This window comes from Necator americanus, chromosome X, assembly GCF_031761385.1.
Source record: "Necator americanus strain Aroian chromosome X, whole genome shotgun sequence".
Taxonomy (NCBI): domain Eukaryota; kingdom Metazoa; phylum Nematoda; class Chromadorea; order Rhabditida; family Ancylostomatidae; genus Necator; species Necator americanus.
Genome location: NC_087376.1, coordinates 15,831,812 through 15,852,073, shown reverse-complemented (window position 1 = coordinate 15,852,073; position 20,262 = coordinate 15,831,812). Strand labels below are relative to the sequence as shown.

General features: G+C 45.2%; 8 protein-coding genes across 14 annotated transcripts; 2 read left to right on the top strand and 6 right to left on the bottom strand.

Annotated features, from left to right (window-relative positions):
• Positions 1-151: 151 nt before the first annotated feature.
• Positions 152-1,555, top strand: RB195_023400 (uncharacterized protein; the record flags this gene model as incomplete). Of its 2 annotated transcripts, none has more annotated exons than XM_064210818.1 (2): positions 152-572; positions 993-1,555. In XM_064210818.1, the coding sequence occupies 2 exons, from the start codon at positions 152-154 to the stop codon at positions 1,553-1,555; spliced, it is 984 nt and encodes a 327-aa protein (XP_064066699.1). The 2 variants fall into 2 exon arrangements, with proteins under 2 accessions (XP_064066699.1, XP_064066700.1); XM_064210819.1 differs by having other exon boundaries at positions 152-695.
• Positions 1,556-2,020: 465 nt separating this feature from the next.
• Positions 2,021-5,033, top strand: RB195_023399 (uncharacterized protein; the record flags this gene model as incomplete). Of its 3 annotated transcripts, XM_064210817.1 has the most annotated exons (3): positions 2,021-2,119; positions 3,178-4,299; positions 4,356-5,033. In XM_064210817.1, the coding sequence occupies 3 exons, from the start codon at positions 2,021-2,023 to the stop codon at positions 5,031-5,033; spliced, it is 1,899 nt and encodes a 632-aa protein (XP_064066696.1). The 3 variants fall into 3 exon arrangements, with proteins under 3 accessions (XP_064066696.1, XP_064066698.1, XP_064066697.1); XM_064210816.1 differs by lacking the exon at positions 2,021-2,119 and having other exon boundaries at positions 3,319-4,392; XM_064210815.1 differs by lacking the exons at positions 2,021-2,119; positions 3,178-4,299 and having other exon boundaries at positions 4,614-5,033.
• A 4,835-nt stretch (positions 5,034-9,868) lies between these two features.
• RB195_023398 (uncharacterized protein) lies at positions 9,869-10,141 on the bottom strand (the record flags this gene model as incomplete). Its single annotated transcript, XM_064210814.1, has 1 exon — positions 9,869-10,141. The coding sequence occupies one exon, from the start codon at positions 10,139-10,141 to the stop codon at positions 9,869-9,871; it is 273 nt and encodes a 90-aa protein (XP_064066695.1).
• A 1,890-nt stretch (positions 10,142-12,031) lies between these two features.
• RB195_023397 (uncharacterized protein) lies at positions 12,032-12,415 on the bottom strand (the record flags this gene model as incomplete). Its single annotated transcript, XM_064210813.1, has 1 exon — positions 12,032-12,415. The coding sequence occupies one exon, from the start codon at positions 12,413-12,415 to the stop codon at positions 12,032-12,034; it is 384 nt and encodes a 127-aa protein (XP_064066694.1).
• Positions 12,416-13,519: 1,104 nt separating this feature from the next.
• On the bottom strand, positions 13,520-13,942 carry RB195_023396 (uncharacterized protein; the record flags this gene model as incomplete). 2 transcript variants are annotated; one of them, XM_064210811.1, is made up of 1 exon in its annotated part: positions 13,520-13,942. In XM_064210811.1, one exon carries the CDS (start codon positions 13,940-13,942, stop codon positions 13,520-13,522), a length of 423 nt encoding a protein of 140 aa, XP_064066692.1. The 2 variants fall into 2 exon arrangements, with proteins under 2 accessions (XP_064066692.1, XP_064066693.1); XM_064210812.1 differs by having other exon boundaries at positions 13,520-13,930.
• Positions 13,943-16,317: 2,375 nt separating this feature from the next.
• On the bottom strand, positions 16,318-16,974 carry RB195_023395 (uncharacterized protein; the record flags this gene model as incomplete). The annotated part of the gene is made up of 1 exon (XM_064210810.1): positions 16,318-16,974. The coding sequence occupies one exon, from the start codon at positions 16,972-16,974 to the stop codon at positions 16,318-16,320; it is 657 nt and encodes a 218-aa protein (XP_064066691.1).
• A 64-nt stretch (positions 16,975-17,038) lies between these two features.
• Positions 17,039-17,689, bottom strand: RB195_023394 (uncharacterized protein; the record flags this gene model as incomplete). Of its 2 annotated transcripts, none has more annotated exons than XM_064210808.1 (1): positions 17,039-17,689. In XM_064210808.1, the coding sequence occupies one exon, from the start codon at positions 17,687-17,689 to the stop codon at positions 17,039-17,041; it is 651 nt and encodes a 216-aa protein (XP_064066689.1). The 2 variants fall into 2 exon arrangements, with proteins under 2 accessions (XP_064066689.1, XP_064066690.1); XM_064210809.1 differs by having other exon boundaries at positions 17,039-17,671.
• Positions 17,690-18,673: 984 nt separating this feature from the next.
• Positions 18,674-19,705, bottom strand: RB195_023393 (uncharacterized protein; the record flags this gene model as incomplete). 2 transcript variants are annotated; one of them, XM_064210807.1, is made up of 3 exons in its annotated part: positions 18,674-18,742; positions 18,819-19,535; positions 19,598-19,705. In XM_064210807.1, the coding sequence occupies 3 exons, from the start codon at positions 19,703-19,705 to the stop codon at positions 18,674-18,676; spliced, it is 894 nt and encodes a 297-aa protein (XP_064066687.1). The 2 variants fall into 2 exon arrangements, with proteins under 2 accessions (XP_064066687.1, XP_064066688.1); XM_064210806.1 differs by lacking the exon at positions 19,598-19,705 and having other exon boundaries at positions 18,732-19,394.
• Between the last annotated feature and the right edge of the window lie 557 nt (positions 19,706-20,262).

Sequence of the window (20,262 nt, the reverse complement as noted above, 5' to 3'; positions counted from 1 at the left end):
GGCTTGCAACCTGCTCATGTGTTTTAAATTTTATGCAAAACACAGTAATAGAAAAGAGTCTCCTGATTCCGGAGGAAAACCTGGTACGGTAGCGTCAGGTAGGACGGGGTTGCAGGAGTCATGTAGGCTGCCAAAACGAAAAAGGACTAGGATGGCGATCAGTACTTATAACGCTTGTAGACTTGCATCGGAAGCGGCCATCGAAGATCTGATGATGCAAGCCAAGAAGATCAAGTACGACGTCATCGGACTGACCGAGACGAGACGACGTCACCCTCTCAACGCCGTATATGAAACTGGAGAAGAACTGTTCTTAGGAACATGCGACAGTAGAGGTGTTGGTGGAGTTGGCGTCCTCGTCAACACGAGTGTGGCAAAGAACATCGACGCTTTTGAACAACTTACGACCCGAATCCGACGTCTGCGGATGAGAAGATGTGGTCCAACACCAGCTTTGACTATCTTCGTCGCTTACGCTCCAACATCAAGCTGCGAAGAAGAAGTCGAAGCTTTCTATATGGACCTGGAGAAGTTCTGCCGAAAAGATCATGCCTTCTACAAGGTCATAATTGGTGATTTCAACGCCGAAACTGGCCCGAGAAGAACACCTGAGAAACCTCACATAGGGACCCACTGCCTACAATGGAATGAACAGGGGAAGAGGCTCTCCGAGTTCACAATGACGACTATGACCAGTTATTGGAACTCGCAATTCTAGAAGCCCTCTTCTCTACGCTGGACGTGGGAGTCATCCGGTAGAGTGTACCGTAATGAAATTGACCACATCATCGTAAGCAAAAGGTTTTGCCTGTCTGATGCCGCTGTTGCCGCCAAAGCTTTATACGGGATCGTACCATCGCCTCCTCCGGTGAAGATTTTCGTTTACCCGGAGATAAGAGAAATTCGCGAAATTAAGAGAGAGAAGTCCCAGAACTATCATTAACTGGGATCTCTTCACTACACTAGCCGGCTTTTGATAAGATTCGTTCAAGACTACACGAGGAAGGCCGAGAGTTTTAAAACCAACAGAAGACGCCTGTCTCACGAAACTGTTGAGCCGATACGCCAGCGTGGAGCAGTACGAGCCGCGGGCAACCAAGAACTCACGTCCGAGCTCGCAAAGCTTTACAGAGAGGCGATAAAAGAAGACCTCAAGGAAAGGATAGCAGAAGTGCTGGCCGAAGCTGATGAGGCGGGAAAAAGCATCCCCTATGCCCGACGAGACTTCGCCATTCGCAAGACAAGGATGAGTGCTCTACGGAACTCCAAAGGAACAACCATTGCGTGGGGAATGGACAAAATCATCTACGACTTCTACTCTTTCTTCAACAGCCATGTCCACTTCCCTCCTCACCATCCGAGGGAAGATGGAAATGTCATTCCAGAGGTTCTTTCGTCGTCTAGAAGTCCGGCATGCTATAATCTCGGTAAGAAATCGTACGGCACCCGGTCCCAACAGAATACGACCAGAACACCTGAAGAACTTTTCGCCAGTGCTCATCAACACTCTGGCGAGGCTCTTTACATGTTACCTATCGGAATGCAAGGTCCCTAAACAGCGGAAGAAAAGCGCGAACGTGTTGCTGTATAAGAAGAGAGATCCACATGACATCGGCAACTATCGCACAATCTGCTTACTGTCCGTCATCTACAAGCTCTTCACAAGAGTGACCTTAAAAAAGGATTGAAACTGTTCTCCAGATTCACACTGTTTAGAAACTCATCGAGGTATCATGAAAGTAAAAAAATACCGCTACATCTCACTTTCGTCGACTTAGACAATTCCTTCTACTCAGTTGAGAATTAAGCTGTGATGGAGACCTTGGACAACCAGGGTGTCCCTACTCAGTACATAAAAGTACTTCGAGAGTTGTACAGTAACTTCACGACCAGAATGTAACTATTCTACAAGAATATCATCGCTGACGTGAAGAGGGGTCCAACAGGGTGATATAATCTCACCTAAAATATTCACAGCCACCCTCGAGAACGCAATGCGAAGGCTTGGGAGTGAAGGTTGATGGTCGTACGCCATAAGCGCTTTGCTGATAACATCGTACTTATAACATCTCGCACCAACAAAGCTGAACGAATGCGAATCAAGTTCGACGAAGCATCGGTCTCCAGCTGAATCTGCAAAAGACGATGTTCATGCGCAAGGGATGGGTCTCAGATGCGCCATTCATGCTCAACGGAACGAACATGTCCAATTGCACCAGCCACGTTTATCTGGGTCGGCAAACAAACATGAAGCACGACCTGACTCCCGAGCTGCCCAGGAGGAAACGAGCGGCTTGAGGAGCATATAAGAGCATCGAGGGGATGTAGTGAAGAAGAACAAGAACACCCGGCTCCGTGCTCGGCTCTTTAATAGCACAGTACTTTCTGCTTTGACCTATGCTTTTCTCCTAAACCTGGGCATTTCGCAAGAGGAAAAAAACGCGATGAGCGTCAATGAACGCGCAATCGAAAGAGTGATGCTAGAAGTATCCCGCTTCACGTAAGTGAGATGGGATTCGAAGTTCTGTCGAACGTTAGCGATCATTTTTCATCAGAGGCGCCGCCACTTTTTCCAAGTGCAGAACAATAAGGTGGGCCGTACACGTGATGCGCTTCAACAACAACAGTAGGACCAGTGCCGTGAGCGACTGCGTTCCACGCGATATTATACAGCGCTACAACACGTTAAACCATCGAATGGCAGCAAGAACAGCATCACTGAGCTCATCAACATAGTACGTATTAGCTAATTAATAAATGACCTTATTTTCCACATAAAATAACAACAAAAAATTGTAATGCTTAAATTTGATGGTTCTGGTTCTGGATTTTTTAAAAGGATCAAAACTGCAGATAGTTACGTGCATTAAAAGTAATTGTTTTCCACTTCATTGCTTGCGCAACTTTTAAAATTTCATTTGAAATGCTTATGATTATTTGTAATAATACCTCCACAACCGTTTACCGCCTCATAGTGGCATGGGGGTGACTCTGGGCGTCGAACTGCGATGCACAGCGGAGGTTCATCCTCCGGCAGGGTCTCCTAAGCTGAGAAGGAATTTGACACATCCGACATTCCGACTTCTCGGAATCGGAAGCCTAACTAAGAGTAAACCACTGATAAGATTCACCACCGTCTTGGCAAAATGTCGCAAGATGGCTCCCTGATCCATATAGGTTGGGCGACGACCTGTGGTGAAAGCTAAGCTCGCCGTGGCATGGTTGCTTAGTTTGGGGAAAAGTCTTTTTGCCACTCTGGCATATGTACTGCCTCAGTACCCTGCACACTGGGCCCTGCCGTCTCAGACGTCGGACGGTATGGCGACCGGTGAGAGGCGATCAAATCTCAGGTTGCTCAGGACGTCATTGATTCTGGACCAAGGCGACACACGCATGACTCGCCACGGAGACTGTCTGAGACTGTGTACTTACAAAGCGAGAACAGTGTCCACAGCCGCTGACCTGCATGCCTTTCTCGGAGCTGCAGAGCGTATCAAATTTCACGTGATTGCTCTGCAAGAGACCAAGTGCAGAAGGAGCGACGTACGACAGGTGAATGACGGTACACTCGTCAGCCGTGGAGAGAAGGTTCCGTCGCGAAATGTAGGCGGTGCTGGTTTTGTTGTGCACCCATCTGTCGTCCTGACGATTATCACGAGATCCTGTCACCTCATCTGGATATTTTTCACCTCCGCTCTCTGCGCCAAAAAACCCATCAGTATCATAAACTGTTACTCACCAACATCAGCAGTTGATGATTCCGAAATGGACGCCTTTTACGAGGAACTGGAGGAAGTAGTCCGCAACGAGAAGCCCTTCTACAAATTCGTTGTCGGAGACTTCAACGTAAAACTAGGAAAGGCCATAGAAGGGAAATACAGGATTAGAAGATTTGGACTAGGGGACCGGAATGAAAATGGCAATCGTCTCGCCGGGCTGTTGTCCGCCGCTCGCCTTTTTCATGCGAACTCTCTTTTCACGAAAAAAGATCATCGTCGGTGGACATGGGAATGGCCCAATGGCGCGACTCGTGCGGAGATCGGCCACATACTCACCAACCGGAGGTGGAGTCTACTCGTCTCAGTAGTACCATCCTTTTGTAGTGGTTCTGATCACCGTCTCCTTCGTGCGAAAATACGACTTAGCCACACGATGGAAAAGAACATCTGCTATCGGCAACGAAGGAGAAAAGAAGTCGTCTACGACGATTGCGTACTCGAGGACTCTTTGTCCCAAGGTGACTGGCATATCGAGGAGGACCCAAAGGTAGACTACGAGATGTTGCTCAGAGGATTACGAGTCTGTGCTGAGCGTGCCTCGAAGCCACGCACGACAACTTGGATCGAATTTCGAAGACCACCAAGGAATTGTTGGAGAGAAGAAGGACTTTGATGCTTGATCCAAATGCACCGCACATTGAGAAGTTAGTAACAAACACTAGCTGCAGAAAAGCGTTGCAGGAGGATCTTTTGAAGTACAGGCAGCAGAAGATTCTGGAAGCAGCACAAAGAAGAACGAGTCTAAAGAAGTGCCGCAGGGATCTCCGCGAATATAATATTGCGCTAATAGCCTTGCTGAGCGAAGACGGGACTTGCACGTCTTCTCGTCGTGAGATGGAAATCATTACGGAGAGGTTCTACTCGAACCTTTTCCGTTCATTAACTCCTGTGTCAAGCCCAATCATCCCCACTGGCGAAGCTCCACCACGGATTCTCCCTTCGGAAGTACGAGTCGCTATCAAGAGCATGAAACCTGGCACAGCCCCCAGACCTAATTTTATATCAGCAGACTTTCTTCGAGCTGGTAGCCATCCGCTTCATGTAATCTTAGCAGCGCACATGACATCCTACCTTCAGAAAGAAAGGATCCCAGACCAGTGGAAGACCTCGCGAACCGTTCTTATCCATAAGAAAAGTGACCGAGAGGACCTTCGGAACTACCGTCCGATATGCTTGCTGAGCGTGTTATACAAAGTATTCACAAAGATCATCCTCACGCGCATATCTAGGACGCTGGATGAAGCCCAGCCTTAAGAACAAGCTGGATTCCGCCAGGGGTTCAGCTGCTTGGACCACATCCAGACCGTGTCGACGGTCATAGAGGTTTGCCTGGACTATCGCCTGCCCCTTGTTCTAACCTTCGTCGACTATGAGAAAACATTTGACAGCGTAGAAACGAATGCAATACTGTCAGCGCTGGTCGATCAAGGTGTGGACCCGTCGTATGTGAGGACATTAGCCTATTGCTACGATCGATGCACGACTAGGATACAGCTCTTCTACCGCCCTCTCGCCATACCCATTGGAAAGGGGGTACGACGAGGCGATACTATATCGCCGAAGCTGTTCACGGCTGCATTGCAATGGATAATGAAATCACTATCTTGGGAAGAAAGGGGCATACGTGTTGATGGAAGATTTCTTTCGAACCTTCGTTTCGCGGCGACATCGTTCTCTTTTCGAGCAGTACCAATGAAGCAGAAACGATGCTCAACGAATTGAACGAAGCAGGGAAGAGAATAGGACTGCGAATAAACAGAAAGAAAAAAAAAAGAAGAAAAAAACAATGAGAGCAGCATGGGCAGCATGCGCAGCCGTCAGGGAAGCTACGGACCAACTGACGGACCAAGATCTTCGTGCCCATCTGTTCGACTCGACAGTTCTCCCAACGCTCTGTTACGCAGACACCGCTGCCACGTCTAGGAAGCTTCTTACTACCCACATAGCCCTTGAGAGATGACTTCTGAAGCTTAACCGGCGCACACAACACCTAGCCGGTCTTCGCAGCTCAGACTTAAGAGAAATGTCCTGTCTTCGCGACCCAGCGGAATATATATCGAAAGCGAAACATAGATGGACCGGTCACATCATGAGAAGAATCGACGATAGATGAACTAAAAGAACGCTAGAGCGGATCCCAAGGGATGCTAAAACGCCCTCGAAGGGGACCGCCAACGAAATGGGGTGATGTGTTCGCTACACGGATGGACCAGCTGAGAGCTCAGCTGGATACGGCTCAAGGACCCCGTCAACGTCGCTCACGAAACTTGAAAACATCTTGGATGACAACGGCGAGGGAACGAAACGAGTGGAAGAGATGCTGGGGCCCGCACGTCCAGTGAAGAAGGGCCATCTAAGTATCTAAGTAATAATTCCGATTATTCAAGTGTTCGATTATACTCGTATTGATAGCTGACTGGAAAAATTCATAGTTTTTTTTTAGCTAATTATTACGTTTGAAGCATCACTACGATAGAGCTTTTTCCTCCAACCCCCAGTCTATCAGTTATAATTTCATTTGAAATGCTTATGATTATTTGTAATAATTCCAATTATTCAGGTATTCGATGATACTCGTATTGACAGCTGACTGGAAAAATTCATAGTTTTTTTTGAAAATTTCACTCCAAAGCAAGGATGCACGCCTCAGTTCAAAACGCCTTGCGTATTTTATACTCCTTGTCTTGTCTTCATACTTATGATCTCGCATTTCTCTTTATCTCAATGTCTTTCATTTGTTTAGTATTTCCCCAAACTAGCTTGGACCAAAAGGTTGGAAAATATTTTGTCAAATAGTCTAAAAATACTTCGCTGCATCTATTTTCCCACCATTTTGCGTCCCTTAATATCTCCTTATTTACCATCGGCTACCACCTCCTCTTTTCCTCTTTGCTCTTTTTTCTCTTCCTACCTCCTCGCGACCCCTTCCTGCTCCCACAACCCTATTACGATCCTCCTGTTGAGAAATACTCAACACACGTTTGACCCCGTTCAAGTTCTCCTGCCTTTTAAAACTTCTTCGCTCTCAAAGTTCATTCGTTCTTGCAACCACGTTGCAGCAGACAACGGAATTTCCCCATCAGATGCTTTGCCTGGTTTAAATCAGTGCTGCGGATGGCAGATACCGTGTAAGGACCAAGACAGCATCCTTTGCAACGCTGAATAAAAAAAAGTAAAACACGTTGGCGCATCCCAAAGTCACTGACATATCAATCCACTTAGGATGCGTCAACGCGTTTTACTGGAATTCGTATTCGTTGGGGTTTTAGAACGCGTGCTGGCCTATACAATGACTTGCGGGGGCCAGCCGATAATCAAGTCAGTGTTTTTATACTCCTAGACAAGTTTGGTACCAAGTTATCAGTTACCCCGGAGGGTAAAAAGCTTGGTTTCCACTGGGGCGGTTTTGAAGCAACAACCGTGTGGCTACAACGGGCCTCTAATCGACTGCGCCACATCCACCCTTGCAACGCTGAACACGAGTTGTAAAGCTGTCTACGTCAAAAAACTCCTTCCTGGTCCGCTCTCCAACATCAGCAGACAAAAGTTGACAGGATTTCGTTCTGCAATCCACATCCTTCTGATTTATTACGTCACTTTTTGGTTGAGAAATGGCATTCTTTTGTGAAACCTAATCCCTGGCGGTCCTCGGAGTAGAACACAAAATACCAAGCAGTTCTAGATTTCCGCCTAACAGAGAAACCTTCCCCCATCAGAATGTAGTCAAAACAAAATTCAAGAGTTCCTAGCATGCGGTACGCTGCCGGAACCTGTGCCCTGATCCCCTTCACTTCTGGACGGTTGGAGGATGGTCTCTCTTCACTTCAGCAGGGTTGGCGAAGGGATCACCTCAGTTTTGGACAGTTGCCGAGAGTACCCCTTTAATTTCGAAGGGTTAGCGAAAGGATCCTCATCACTTGAGCTCCACCCCATGAGCCAGACCCCCTTCCCCTGAGGAAGGTACGGCAGCTCCCTATCGCACCAATGAATTGTGATCACTTACAATCCGGAGCTTACATCCCATAGTATGCGACCCTATAGTCGTACAAAGGTCCGTCTAAACGATGAATCAAATTCTTTCACCAATCTATTGTAGTCGTTCCTCAGAGCTGCAATGCAGCCATGGGCTAAATCCTATTTTTAAACGTTTCGCTGATAAGAGGAGATATCCCAAAACAGATCTTCGCGGTTTTCTTCTTTTCTGAGCATGCTCATCTTCGTTTTATCGAGGCAAGATTCAGTAATAGGGTATTGCACAAATTACGATAAAGGATAAAGGGTAAAGTTTCTGGCGTTAATCAATTCGCTTGGGATGCGCCGTTCGCCGTTCGCTTCAATTCAGAATCGTTTGAGGTTTACGAACGTGTAACTCGCCTATATAATGACTTGCGGTGGCTAGCCGATGTGTCAAGACAGTGCTTTTATCCTCCCAGACAAGTCTGGTACCAATTTATCGACCCCGGAGGGATGAAAGGCTCGGTGAGCACTGGTGCGGATTCGAACCTCCGATCGATCGTGCAGAAAGCGGAACATCTTACCGCTACACTACATTCTTTATCCTTTATTGAACACTGCTGTTTTTCTAGCTTGACCAAAGACTGTTTTCTCGTTACAAGAAACACGCATTGAATTTCTATTTCAGTGCATTTCTCATTAAACGAAACTCTGAGCAAATCACCAATACACTTTGATAGATGATCCGAGAAAAAGCGTGATCTACTGCCCTTCACCAGACCATTACTATTCAAAAGTCCCAAAAACAATGAGCGAGAGCAGGTGAAACATGGGAACTGCACCTTGTGAAACTACCTAATAGAACAATAATGTATGAGTTCACCATATCCGCATTCCGTACAGAGTGGTTCTCTCGTTAAAAAGAATAAACAATAAAGCCACTGGCGTATCAATCCAATTGGCGCCGGCGCGTTTTATAGATAGTGGATTAAGATGTTTTTGCTACTGGGTTTCCGGTATCACTAAGTCTTACATATTCCATTCCGCAAGTAAACGTGCACATACAAGTGGACACTGCTGATTGAGAAGATTGAAGCATGTGTCTAGTTCTGCTTGTGTTGAGCAGACGACGCAGCATCTATGTAACGATAATACAGCAGTGGTTTGCGGTCTACTATAGGCTTTTCGATCTTGGCCATGAAAACAATGGCGAGAGTGGGTGCCAGCCTTTATCCCATAGCTAGGCCTCTAAGTTGTCGGTAGTACTGACCCGACCATCGGAAAATAGAGCAATTCAAGCATTCGTTTATCAATGTAATGATCTGCCTAATGGTTACTCCATACATTTTCAATGAAGCCTGGCGCTGCGTGAGCAGTTCGTGAACAGCCTGCATCGCTGCATCGTTTGAAACGTTTGTATAGAGTGACGTAACGTCAAAGGTCTCTACTACACATTCACGCTCAAACGAGGTACTGCGGAGATGTTTTAGGAAGTTGATAGAACTGCTGAGGTGGGCAGGGACATATTTGAGCAGCTGATTTAGGATTATGTTGAGCAGCCAGAAAATTCTATCCGTGAGGCCCCCGATACCACTAATGATAAGTCTGACTTTAAAGTCACGTGGATCGTTCAAAGTGAAACCATTTTCAGAGAGCTTGTGAGTTTTGATTAGCGTGTATAGGACTGGACATGCAGGTAAGTCTTTCTTGAGACGCGTAATAAAGTTTTTTGGGAGCCCTGCTGTTCCAGCTGTTTCTACCCAAACCCTGTTTAAGCGGCGATATTGCTTTCTAAACTCATTGGTGGAGGGTGGGACATATAGACTGTCATCCTCAAGATGTTGTCTCGTTATCTCCTTGTCTAGTTCATGTGATAGAACAACAAATTCGCCTCCCTTGTCACTAACGGAGACCTTTATCTCTCCAGCTGTAATAAGATTGCGAATTTCACGTAGGCCTCGGCGTTGCGCGACAGAGAGATTGAACTTTACGTGTTTTTTTTTTCAAGAAACGCTACAAAACGGAGTACATCGATGTTGCGAACACTCGAAACTTGTTGTCTACCGTGGGGTTGGGTTCAGGTAATTTATACATCATACGCGGGAAAGGTATGGAGGGTAAGGATACTTGCTCAGCTATTCTGTTTTCTTGCCTTCGCTCTTCTTCTTTTGCAACCTATCATGAACCAATTGGAGGCCGCCCACAATCTTGCGTGATACCTCCGGACTAATTGATTGCACAGGCGCGAAACTAGGACCGAGATCCAAAACGGAAAGCGCGTCAGCTGAGATGAGTACATCGCCAATCACAGAAACACGAAATGAACTTTGTGCACTGTTCTTATTAGCAATGGTGCCGTTGTGATCCTCTCGAAGATCCAACGTAGTTGATGGCCCAGAAAAGATCATTTTCTGTTTACCTTATATAGCTGATGATATGAACAGAGCGCTGCGGAGCTGTCTACGAAAAGCGGGTTTGCAAAATGACGTGAGGGTTGTGGAACAACCTCCAGCGAACCTCAAGGGTCAGCTGATACGTAATCGTGCGTATGATCGACTCTGCACAACTCCCAGCTGCGTGGTTTGCCCGTACGGCAGAGAGAGTGATTACATGGTATCAGGAGTAGTCCACTGTATCACGTGCAGGTTGAGCGGTGACAATTATATAAGGGAAACGGGACGTCCACTGTCTATTAGGGTCAAGGAGCATCTAGATGGACTCGCAAAATCTAAAACCTTCACCCCACTTGGAGCACACCGTAGAATATGTCATCCAAACTCAGAAATAGAGGTAGAAGTTCGTATATTATCCTACGAATCCGATATCACAGCACGCAGAATACTAGAGGCCTTTTGGATAACCGCCAAAAGTCCAAAAATGAACAAGAAGGATAAGTGCATTGCTATCACAAACGAGTTATCCCCATATCAAGACCTATGCGGATTTTGATCTACGGGGCGGGCCGTGAGGTCCCTATATAAAACCCTTGTGACTTGTAGTTGTGGTACGTGGTGGTCTGCTGCGTTCACAAGTCTAGCTAATGAGGTAATTACTAGCCAATGTGTTGCTGTTTGAGTTTGCCTACCATTTGGATGCTTTCTGTAGGTGAGGCGCTTGAGGGGATAAATCACTAATGGCTTTGAATTTTTCAGTCTCTGACGAAGGCGACAACGCCTAAACGTTTAATAAAGACGATCAATACCAATCTTGGCTACAGCTCAAGAAAATCAATTTAAAACTATGTTTCAACATGCCGAGATTGAAAGACAGTCGAACATGGACAGTACTAATCTTGAAGAATATGTTGCTATCGTGGAGCTCCCCACTAGTAATCCAAATCAAAGGCTCATTCGCAATCACCTATGATCATATTTGCACTACACCGGAGTGCAAAATATGTCCGGATAACGAGGGTGAGTGCATGAGTTCATCTGTTGTTTACCTGATTTCCTGTGTGCAGTGTGGTGACGAATAAATAGGAAAAACAGCTAGACCACCATGTATTTGAATCAAAGAACACCTGGACGGCAAATGGAAATCATGACTCCGCTACATTAGGTGGTTATAGGGTGCAGCGTCATAACGGAGAAGGTTTTGTTGTTAAGATCACGATTTTGGCGCGCGAACCTAGTACTGCGGCACGCAAGGCACTGCAGGCTTCCTGGATCCACTCCAAAGGCCCGAAGATAAATCGCACAAAACAAATATGCCTCTGCATTACGTGGGAACTCGCACCCTATTTGAGGCTGATATTTGATTGCGCCAGTCACCTCACAACAGGTATCTAACAGTGGCAGGATAGTTGTGTGAGTGGGTGACTAGGGACTTCAGGGATTTTATCACCCTAACTGAACAGAACAAAAAGCCGTGGTTTAGTGAAATGTCTTTATTATGTGAATACAGGTGAGCAGAACAATTGCCAGCAATAGGATTGGATGAAAGAATGGGCAGAGCGTTGTCTGCTGCACTCTTGGACGGTATAAGTAGTTCTTAGCTAGAATAACCATAACCGCGAACGGCACTTTATACCACGCCCCTATCTATCATCGGGGTTGATGATACTGCCGCGGGCGACAACAGCACAAAATAAATTACAACAAATTCTAGTTCGACAAATGTTTTCCTTCGTACGGCTCGACTGTTGCGGAATTTTGTGGAGTGGCGTGGGTGGTGGGCTGACGTTGGGTTGATAGTGGATTGCTGACGGTGACTAGAGAATTCAGCTTGGTGCAGGTGCATTGATGACGGCTTGTGGCTTGTTGATGACGATGACGGCGTTGAGATAGTGCTTACTTCTTCTATGGCCGCTTTGTGGGCGGTTGCGGTCTTTTGGAGGAGCAAAGCAGGAAATTGTGGCCAAGACCACAACTTCCACACTTCACTCCACATACGTCCTCGTGTGCCGTTTTTAGGCAGAGGAGGAACAGGTTCAGCTTTGTCGCCTGTGCTGTTTTGGAGATTGAATCCGGGAACCGTGGACATCTCCCGGCGTGGTGATTGTCACGATTCTCGTCCACAGTGCAGAACAGGCAGCTGGACTTCGGAGCAGTCCTTTCCAGCAGCGTTTGGCAAGCCTTTTCAAGACTGTCGAGACGGGGGAGCAGATGATGCACTAGTGTGGCGATGTCGCATCTGTCCAGATCGTCCAAGGCGGAGAGCATAGCATCAGCGGAAGAGGACATGATTTTGTGTTTCTTTGATGCTTTTCACCAATATTTATGCGTGCACCCCGTGTTTATACCCTCAACGAATAGCCTAGGTGTAAGTTTCACTGCTCTTGATGGTGCGCCAAAGTGCTTTTGAGTGCGTAAATAAAAAGTTGTAATTGACTGCGGGCACCCGAGAAGGTACACCGTTGTAATTGGAGTACTTTGTCCAAGACGATGATATCTTTGAGAGAGCCGACCGGGATAATATGCTTTTGTGCATTGTGCATACCTGTATGGACACAACTGATAACATGTGTATACAAGAGATAATGAGCTGACATTAACTTTGTACATTTTCTCGTATTGAAACACGAGATCAAACCCGTAGAGTGTACCCGCCAGTGTGAAATACAAGGTTTGCACTATATTCTTTGCTACACTTTTGATCTTTCTGATCTACTTTTGCGAGGTCTAAACCTGCTCTGATATTTTCTTCGGCTGGTAGCCCACAAGCGGGCGACTCGAGAGGACCAGAAGATGGGCTACAAAGGCAGCTTGTTAGATCGGTAAACCAACTCAATTTTGGTTGACCGTGGCTGATTGTCAGCTGATCGAGGGATCGGTTGACGACTGATCGGCTCCTCAGCAAAGGGGTCGGCTAGCTGCGAGCAACGTTTTGAAGGGGTAAACTGCACATTTTGCTAAATATAGTAGTGCTACTGGACCCGCCACGTAGGTTAGGGCTGTGAGAATCACGGTTGATGCTGATGCTGCAACCGTTATTTTCCAATGTTTGGCTAAGGCGTTGACCGTAGGAGTTACATCAGGTATGCTCCAGTCCGAAAACCATTGGGATCTGATCAGAACGTATTGATCAGATGTTTCAAAGCCGTATTGAGCCCAATGTGGTAGCTTAGCACGCCTTTGATATCGACATTCTCTGAACAGTCCATTGTGCATGTTTCTCGGACAATGGTGTGATCAAATGCTAACAAAGTGGTCTTGCTGACATTTATTGGCCCACAATGAATGACGAACTCGAATGTTTTGCAAACAACTGTAACTCTGATGTCCAGTAGTGAATGGCACCTTGTAACTAGTCTAGCTCCATGTTCACAGTTGTAGCAACCAGTGAGATTAATTGTCTGAATTTCGCACTTTTTCTCTGTCACGATTTCTGACGTTTTTGGAGTCTAGTGTGAGCACGAATTCTCCTTCCTCAGTTATAGTCATCACACTATCGTCTTCCTTTGTGAGCTTGTAGGAGGGTGTTTCTATTGGTAATGCTGAGGAGTTTCTTAGGTGACTCAAGGACTCTTCTGGACATTGACATCTGAGGGCGTTTTCACATTGACACCTTATACGATTCGTGCAAGTAGAGAACTGGGTTTGTACTTGGGCTTCATCGCTGCATTCTACTGGCACGAAGAATCTGCCCGGTAATATGAAGGCTGCATTTTCGGAGATAGCATACCGCTGATTGATTGCTGTGATCGTTGGTTCTTGTAAGGATATCACAGTGATTTTGACTCTTTCGACTTCTGTCATATATGGTCTCATCGGCAAAAACTTCTTGTATTCTTCCCCATTAGGATTGTCTCGATCTCGAGTTCGATCGATGCGGTCTACTCTGCACACCTAATCACTTCACAGATTTATCGAGATGTGGGTCGATTTACGACTCTGTAGAACTGACATGCGGGGAGTGGCAATAAGCAACCACATGGTATGCCGCCACAAATCGATATACAACCAGAATAACCTGGGTACCTCTTGTACTTTCTCAGTTGGTGGACAGTTTCGTTAGATGGCATTGTGTGACATTTATTGTCAACGCATGACCCTGCTTGTGCACATCTTTCAACGTGGTACACACGTACTTCAGTCTCTCTTGTGAAGAATTCCAGAACCTTGGAGCAGGTCAGCTTTATTGGTTTTTTGGTGACCCTAATGAACCCAAGCGTTTTGTTCGAGTGGTTGAGTTGTATGCAAATTTTGGAGGTAAGGCGGTTAAATAAGAGTTCCTCATTGTACTGATAGAAGCACTTGTTTTGTTCATTGCAAATGAAGTTCGCTGAGTGCCACATGCATCCGCGTTGACATGCATTCGCACTTGTGAGAACGGTAGTTAGAATTAGGCATATTGCAGTTAGACATGGGAGTGGTGCGGGAACAAACGCGTCAGGGCTATTACTACGATTGTCTCGTGTAGTAATCATAGGTAGTTGTTCCATTGGTACAGCTTTGTTAGCGTGTCTGAGTTTGTACATTGACCAGACTAACATAGCCAGAATTACGGCAAAAATGTAAATCACTACTGCTAGGGTAGCGATTGCTCCTGCAGGCTAACAGTGAGGGTTGCCTAGAAGAGCTTTTGAGAGAAAGTAGTGATGATCGCAGAAGTCTGGTCGGTTGCATGTTGTCTCAAGTGTCTCCATGCTGTGGTTGCCTAGCATTATGAATGCAACCTTTACCTGATCGTTGTGAGGGGATATTGGTAATGTGTATGTGAGGTTTTTTGTGACCTCATTGAACGTTCGGCAATGTTCATTGAAACATAGCTGGAAGGAACCTTTCGGAGATGAGATATTGATCTTTCCTTTCACGCAGGCTATCTTGGGGACACGTTCAGCTAATGCTAGGGATATTATTGACAACATTGCAATAATAGTGTTAGTGCAAAAGATGTTCGCGGAATAGCGTACTGAGCACCTTCCAGTCCTAGTTCGTAGTCTCTGATTATTTTATACGCTTCTGTTTTTGAGGCACGAGCTGGAAGTTTTCTCCTTTCTTGGTTAGGTTGATGTTGATCTTTTTGGGTGTTTATTGTTGTGTCCTCTGGGGCACTTCGGATTTCCAGGGGGAAAATTTTGTTCAGAGGACGGTGAATTATTTTTCGGTTCGGTAAAAGTACTTTGGCGGATCTAACCAACCCATCGGTGCTGCATATAATTTCCGTAATTCTACCATATGACCAGCACCCTCTGGGTATTAGTTCTTCTTCAATCAGAACAATTTCACCTATTTCTGGGAGTGATCTTGGTAGGTGTCTGGGTTGTTTGAGGTTGATTTTTTGTGTTTCTCTTAATGAGGTCACATATTCAACATTCCATTTCTCCCAGAATTTATTGGCTATCATTTCTGATGTTTGAAATGCTTCAAGTGCCTGTTTTTCTGTTTGAGTGAGATTAGGATCGTAGTCAGGATCGCCAGATACGTTTGCAACTTTGTCGTTCGGGTTCGTTCTTTGTTTAGTTGAAATTTCCCTTCAAAAAATCAATGGACCTCAATGGTATCTCTGCAATATCACTGGAGTTCAGTTTCGTGAGAGGTCTTGTGTTTAGAATCGCCTCAATTCGAGTGATCACGGTGCACATGTCTGCAAAACTCAAGCGTTTGCGCCCTATTGATTTATTAAACGCTTTCTTGGTTAAACCGACTAGTCGTTCCCATGCACCACCCATCCAGGGGGATCCAGGAGGACTGAAGATCCAGTTTATTCGTTGGGATTCACAATATGACATAAGAGATCGACCATTCTCGTTGATGTCGCAGAATATCTTTGTGATAATGACTTCACCAAGCTTGAAGTTGGTTCCGCAATCTGAGCGGACAATCTCTGGAACTTCTCTGCGCGAGACGAATCTCACGAAACAATTGAGAAATGCTCCTGCCGAAAGATTTTCTACGACTTCTAAGTGTACTGCTCGAGTTGTAAAGCATGTGTATAAACACACGCACATTCTCTCGAGAATTTTTGAACTGAAAGGACCCATGAAGTCACACTCCATCTAAATTTTAAAATCGACACAAGAACGTTCACCTCCGAAGAGCAAAGAGACAACTAGTTCATTGCATGTTTATTACAAATTTATTGTTTATTAGTTTATTGCAGTTTATTGCTACTAGTTTATTGCAAATATTTCTGGAAAAAATCACGCGGCATTTTGAAATGGTTTGGACTTTATAACCCTGTCCTTTGGTAGTGGAGGCATGATCGGTGCTCCTAAGGGAAGACCTTGGTATTTTTTGCAGATGACGCAACCTTTTGGGAATTTCTTGAATACGTAGGACGGACGTGAAATCCAAAAGCGTTGTCTTGCGATTGAAAGAATGTGCTCTTTGCCACAATGACCATTTTTGATGTGAATATCCTGCACGATCAGCCTGGATAATTCCGAGTCTTCTGGGATATAAATCGGTGACTTTGTGTCATACGGAATTGAGGCATTTTGAGGACGGGAGTGGTTCCGAATGATTCCTTCTTCGTCGCGAATAATCAGTTTATCATGAAATCGCTTTTTTAGGGCGTCAAGATTAATATTTCTGTGTTCATGACTAATTAGAAGGCGTTCCGCATTGACCATATCTGATGCGGTTATTTCGAACACGTTATCAAATTTGTCGACTTCTAGTACTTTTATCGATGACGAGCGATTTTGATTGGTTTTTGCAACCCAATTTTTCATTGTTTTTGCAGCCTTTGCTAGCACACGTAGCACGTTGTCAATTTTCGAAAAACGCTTGAGATCAATAAGCTGTTCTTGTTGTTTTTTTTCTGATGTAAATACTTTCAATATAGTAGTAACCATTGTTTCTACTCCGTCATTCTCATGAACGTCAGATAGTGTGTTTATCGACTTGATAGGTCACTCGCTACAGTGATTTTCTAGCCAGCGTCGGTCCTTTGATCCAGTCGTGCTCGATAATTTCTTGTGCTGTCAGACCTCTGGTTCCAGCATCAGCTGGATTGTTTTCGGTGCTAACATGGAAGAATTTGATCGTAGCACCATGATTATCGAGTTGCTGTTTAATACTAAGTATTTTTGCTCGCTTACTTGCTACGAAAATAGGAACTTTTTTCGAAGATTTGATCCAGTACAAGGCAATTTCACTGTCCGAAACTATGTTCACTTCTTCGAATTTTGCTTGAACAGTTGATAATATGCTGCATCCTAATCTAGCTGCTATAAGGATTGCGAGCAACTCTAATTTTGGGATAGTCTGATGGCACTTTTTGGGGATCAATCGCGTCCTTCCACGGATCAAGCCAGAAATTGCGCCAGAGGGGACACATTGTAAGTATGAACAAGCTGCGATTGCAATCCTGCTTGCATCTGCGAACAACCAAAGGCGTTTTTGGTCACCTACTCTGGGTGATAGCACGTACCTAGGAATTGATAATGTTGCTGGATCTACTTCTTTACACAATTTGTACCATTCGTCGCATATCTTTTGATCGAGTGGAGTTTTCCAGTCCACTTTTGAATCGAAAATTTCTCGCTTCATGGACTTCAGTTTAACCATGAGCGGTCCTGTGAGACCTGTTGGGTCATAAATCGAATTAATTTGGCTCACGACATCCTCTTAGTCAACTTTTTATTGTGAACAAACTTTGTTCTCACAGTAAAGTTGTCTGTTGTAGTATTGTAATCACCTCCTAGTATTTCCATTCGTCCAGATTGGAGTTTGTCGGAATATGGAATTCTTGAATTTACTTCTTCAGAATTTGAGATATACTCGCGTAGATTCATTCTTATCTTGCTGAAAAAATACTTTGATTCCTTATACTTTCTTACAGCTTCAGGAACCGATTCTGCTTGCAAAAGTATATTATCCACATACAAATTTCTGGCAATTTCTGTGGATAGTTCCGAGTTTTGGGATTCCAGGTAGGACAGAATCGCCATGTTTAGTATACTCGGACAAGCTGTAACACCAAAAGGCAACCTTCTAAATCTATATTTGACGTTGTCTTTTGTTGGTGGGTGATTGACTCCGATGCCACAAGAATCTGCATAGATCCTTGCGTGCATCTATCAATCGAATTTGTGTGAAGGCAGATTCAATATCACACATCAAGACGATCTTGTTGAACCTTGAGGAGGTAAGAATGTCGTGTATTCTGTTAACGAAGGATTCCCCTTTTCGAATGACGTCGTTCAGGCTGAGGTGGCCTCTTCGTTTAGACGAAGCGTCGAAAACTATCCCTAAAGGAACCATTTTCTGTGGTTTCCATACCCCTCTGTGTGGCATGTAATAGATTCCAGCTGCATAGCGGTCTGCTGTGTCGAAGTTCTCTACGATCCCTTCGCTGACATATTTGTTCACAAGATCGCAGTACCACTGCTTTTGTTCAGAATTACATAAGAGGACGTTTTGTAAGGATTCTAGCCTTCTTATAGCTACTGAGTAGTTATTTTCCAATTGGATTACATACTCTTTCAGCGGAAAGGGAGCTGTAATGATGCTGTTTTCAAATGAGATCAATTTCGAGCATTCCTCGAAATATCATTGAACTTTTTCGTCTCCCTGGGTTTCTTCCGGCATGATACCAAGGCCGTCCAACTCAAACATTTTCTGTAAGGAGTTCTTGTTCCGTGTTTTCGGAAGTTCCTGTCAGGCTGTGACATACTCTGTTAGTAGTTTCACTTACTTTGCTGATTCCTCGACCATAAATTGTGGGTCCAAAACCCGTTTTTGTTATATGAAAACCAGATAGTGTTCGGATTCCGTTTGCTGGATCCGTAACTAAATCGTGGTAGTAGTCCAGTCCAACGAGAATGTGTGGATTTTGATGTTCACCACGAAGCTTTGAATTTGCTAGACAGATAGTGTTTGTTTTCAAGAACTCAATATCTTCTGTGTTCAATTTCACTGAAGGGAATCCGTTTGTTATGACTGGTTTGGTCTGTATGGTCATGCAAATTTCTCCTCCGAAAACAGTTCCTAGTTTTACCGGAACCTTATGACTTTCGAAGCACTCGATATGCCCGCCATTTCCGGAAATGGTGCAGATTTCGGTCGTATTCTTGGGTAGACCGAGTTGTCCTGCAAGATTTTCCTCGATTACTGTTTTTTGTGCGCCAGAATCGAAAAAAAATAGCGCTTTTTCGTAGGCATGTTTTCTGGCGTTCCAAATATTGCCTTCAACAGTCATCAATATCAGTTGTTTGCTAGTTTGACTGTGCTGAATGGAGTTTTCCTTGATCTGTGGGGGTTCCACAGACATCTGGGTGTTTAGTGGTTTGAAGCTTTGTGGAATATTTCGATTGTTTTCTTCTCTATTTTGCCAGCTGTATTGCTTTTGCTGGTTTTGGCCAACACGAGCAAATTTGGGTTTCGAGTTGTTGTTTTGGCTGAGTTGCTCTGTCTTAAAGCAGAGGCTCATGTGGTGTTTTTGTCCGCACTCTTGACAGTCTGATCTTTGGCAACCAAAGCTGCTATGATTAAGGAAGGAACATTTCCATCAGCGATTCTGCTCCTTAAGTATCTTGCGGCGAATGCTTTGGTCCGTGACCGTTCGGCACCGCATTGATACATGATTGTCCTTATGACAGAACAAGCAGTTACGATTAGGCCGTAAGTTGTCATGATTGGTCTTTGATGGGATGACCTCGTTGATATGTCTATGGCTAAGTCTGCTTTCGACGTAGGCTTTTGCAGTGATCTCTGTTTTTAAGAGATTCATGAGGTCATCAACTGTTTGCCGGTCTTGTGATTGACTGGCCACTAGTACAGATTTTATGATGTCTTCAGGGAATTTAGATAAGATTGTTTCAAACCACATTGGGTCGCAGGTCTTGGGTGCGGGACAAGAGGTACCCGCGAAACCCGGCTGCCCCCCCCCCCCCCCCCCCCCCGCCGCGCGCCCCCCCGGAAACACCACCCCCCCCCCACCAACAACACCCCCCCCCACACCCCCAAAAAACCTAAACCCCCCCCCCCCCCCACCACCCAAAAAACCCCCCCCCCGCGCCGCGCCCCACGGGAAGGAAGGGGGGAAAAAAGAAAAAAAAGGGGGGAGGGGAGAAAAAAAAACAAACCAAAAAAAAAAAAAAAAAAAAAAAAAAAAAAAAAAAAAAAAAAATAAAAAAAAA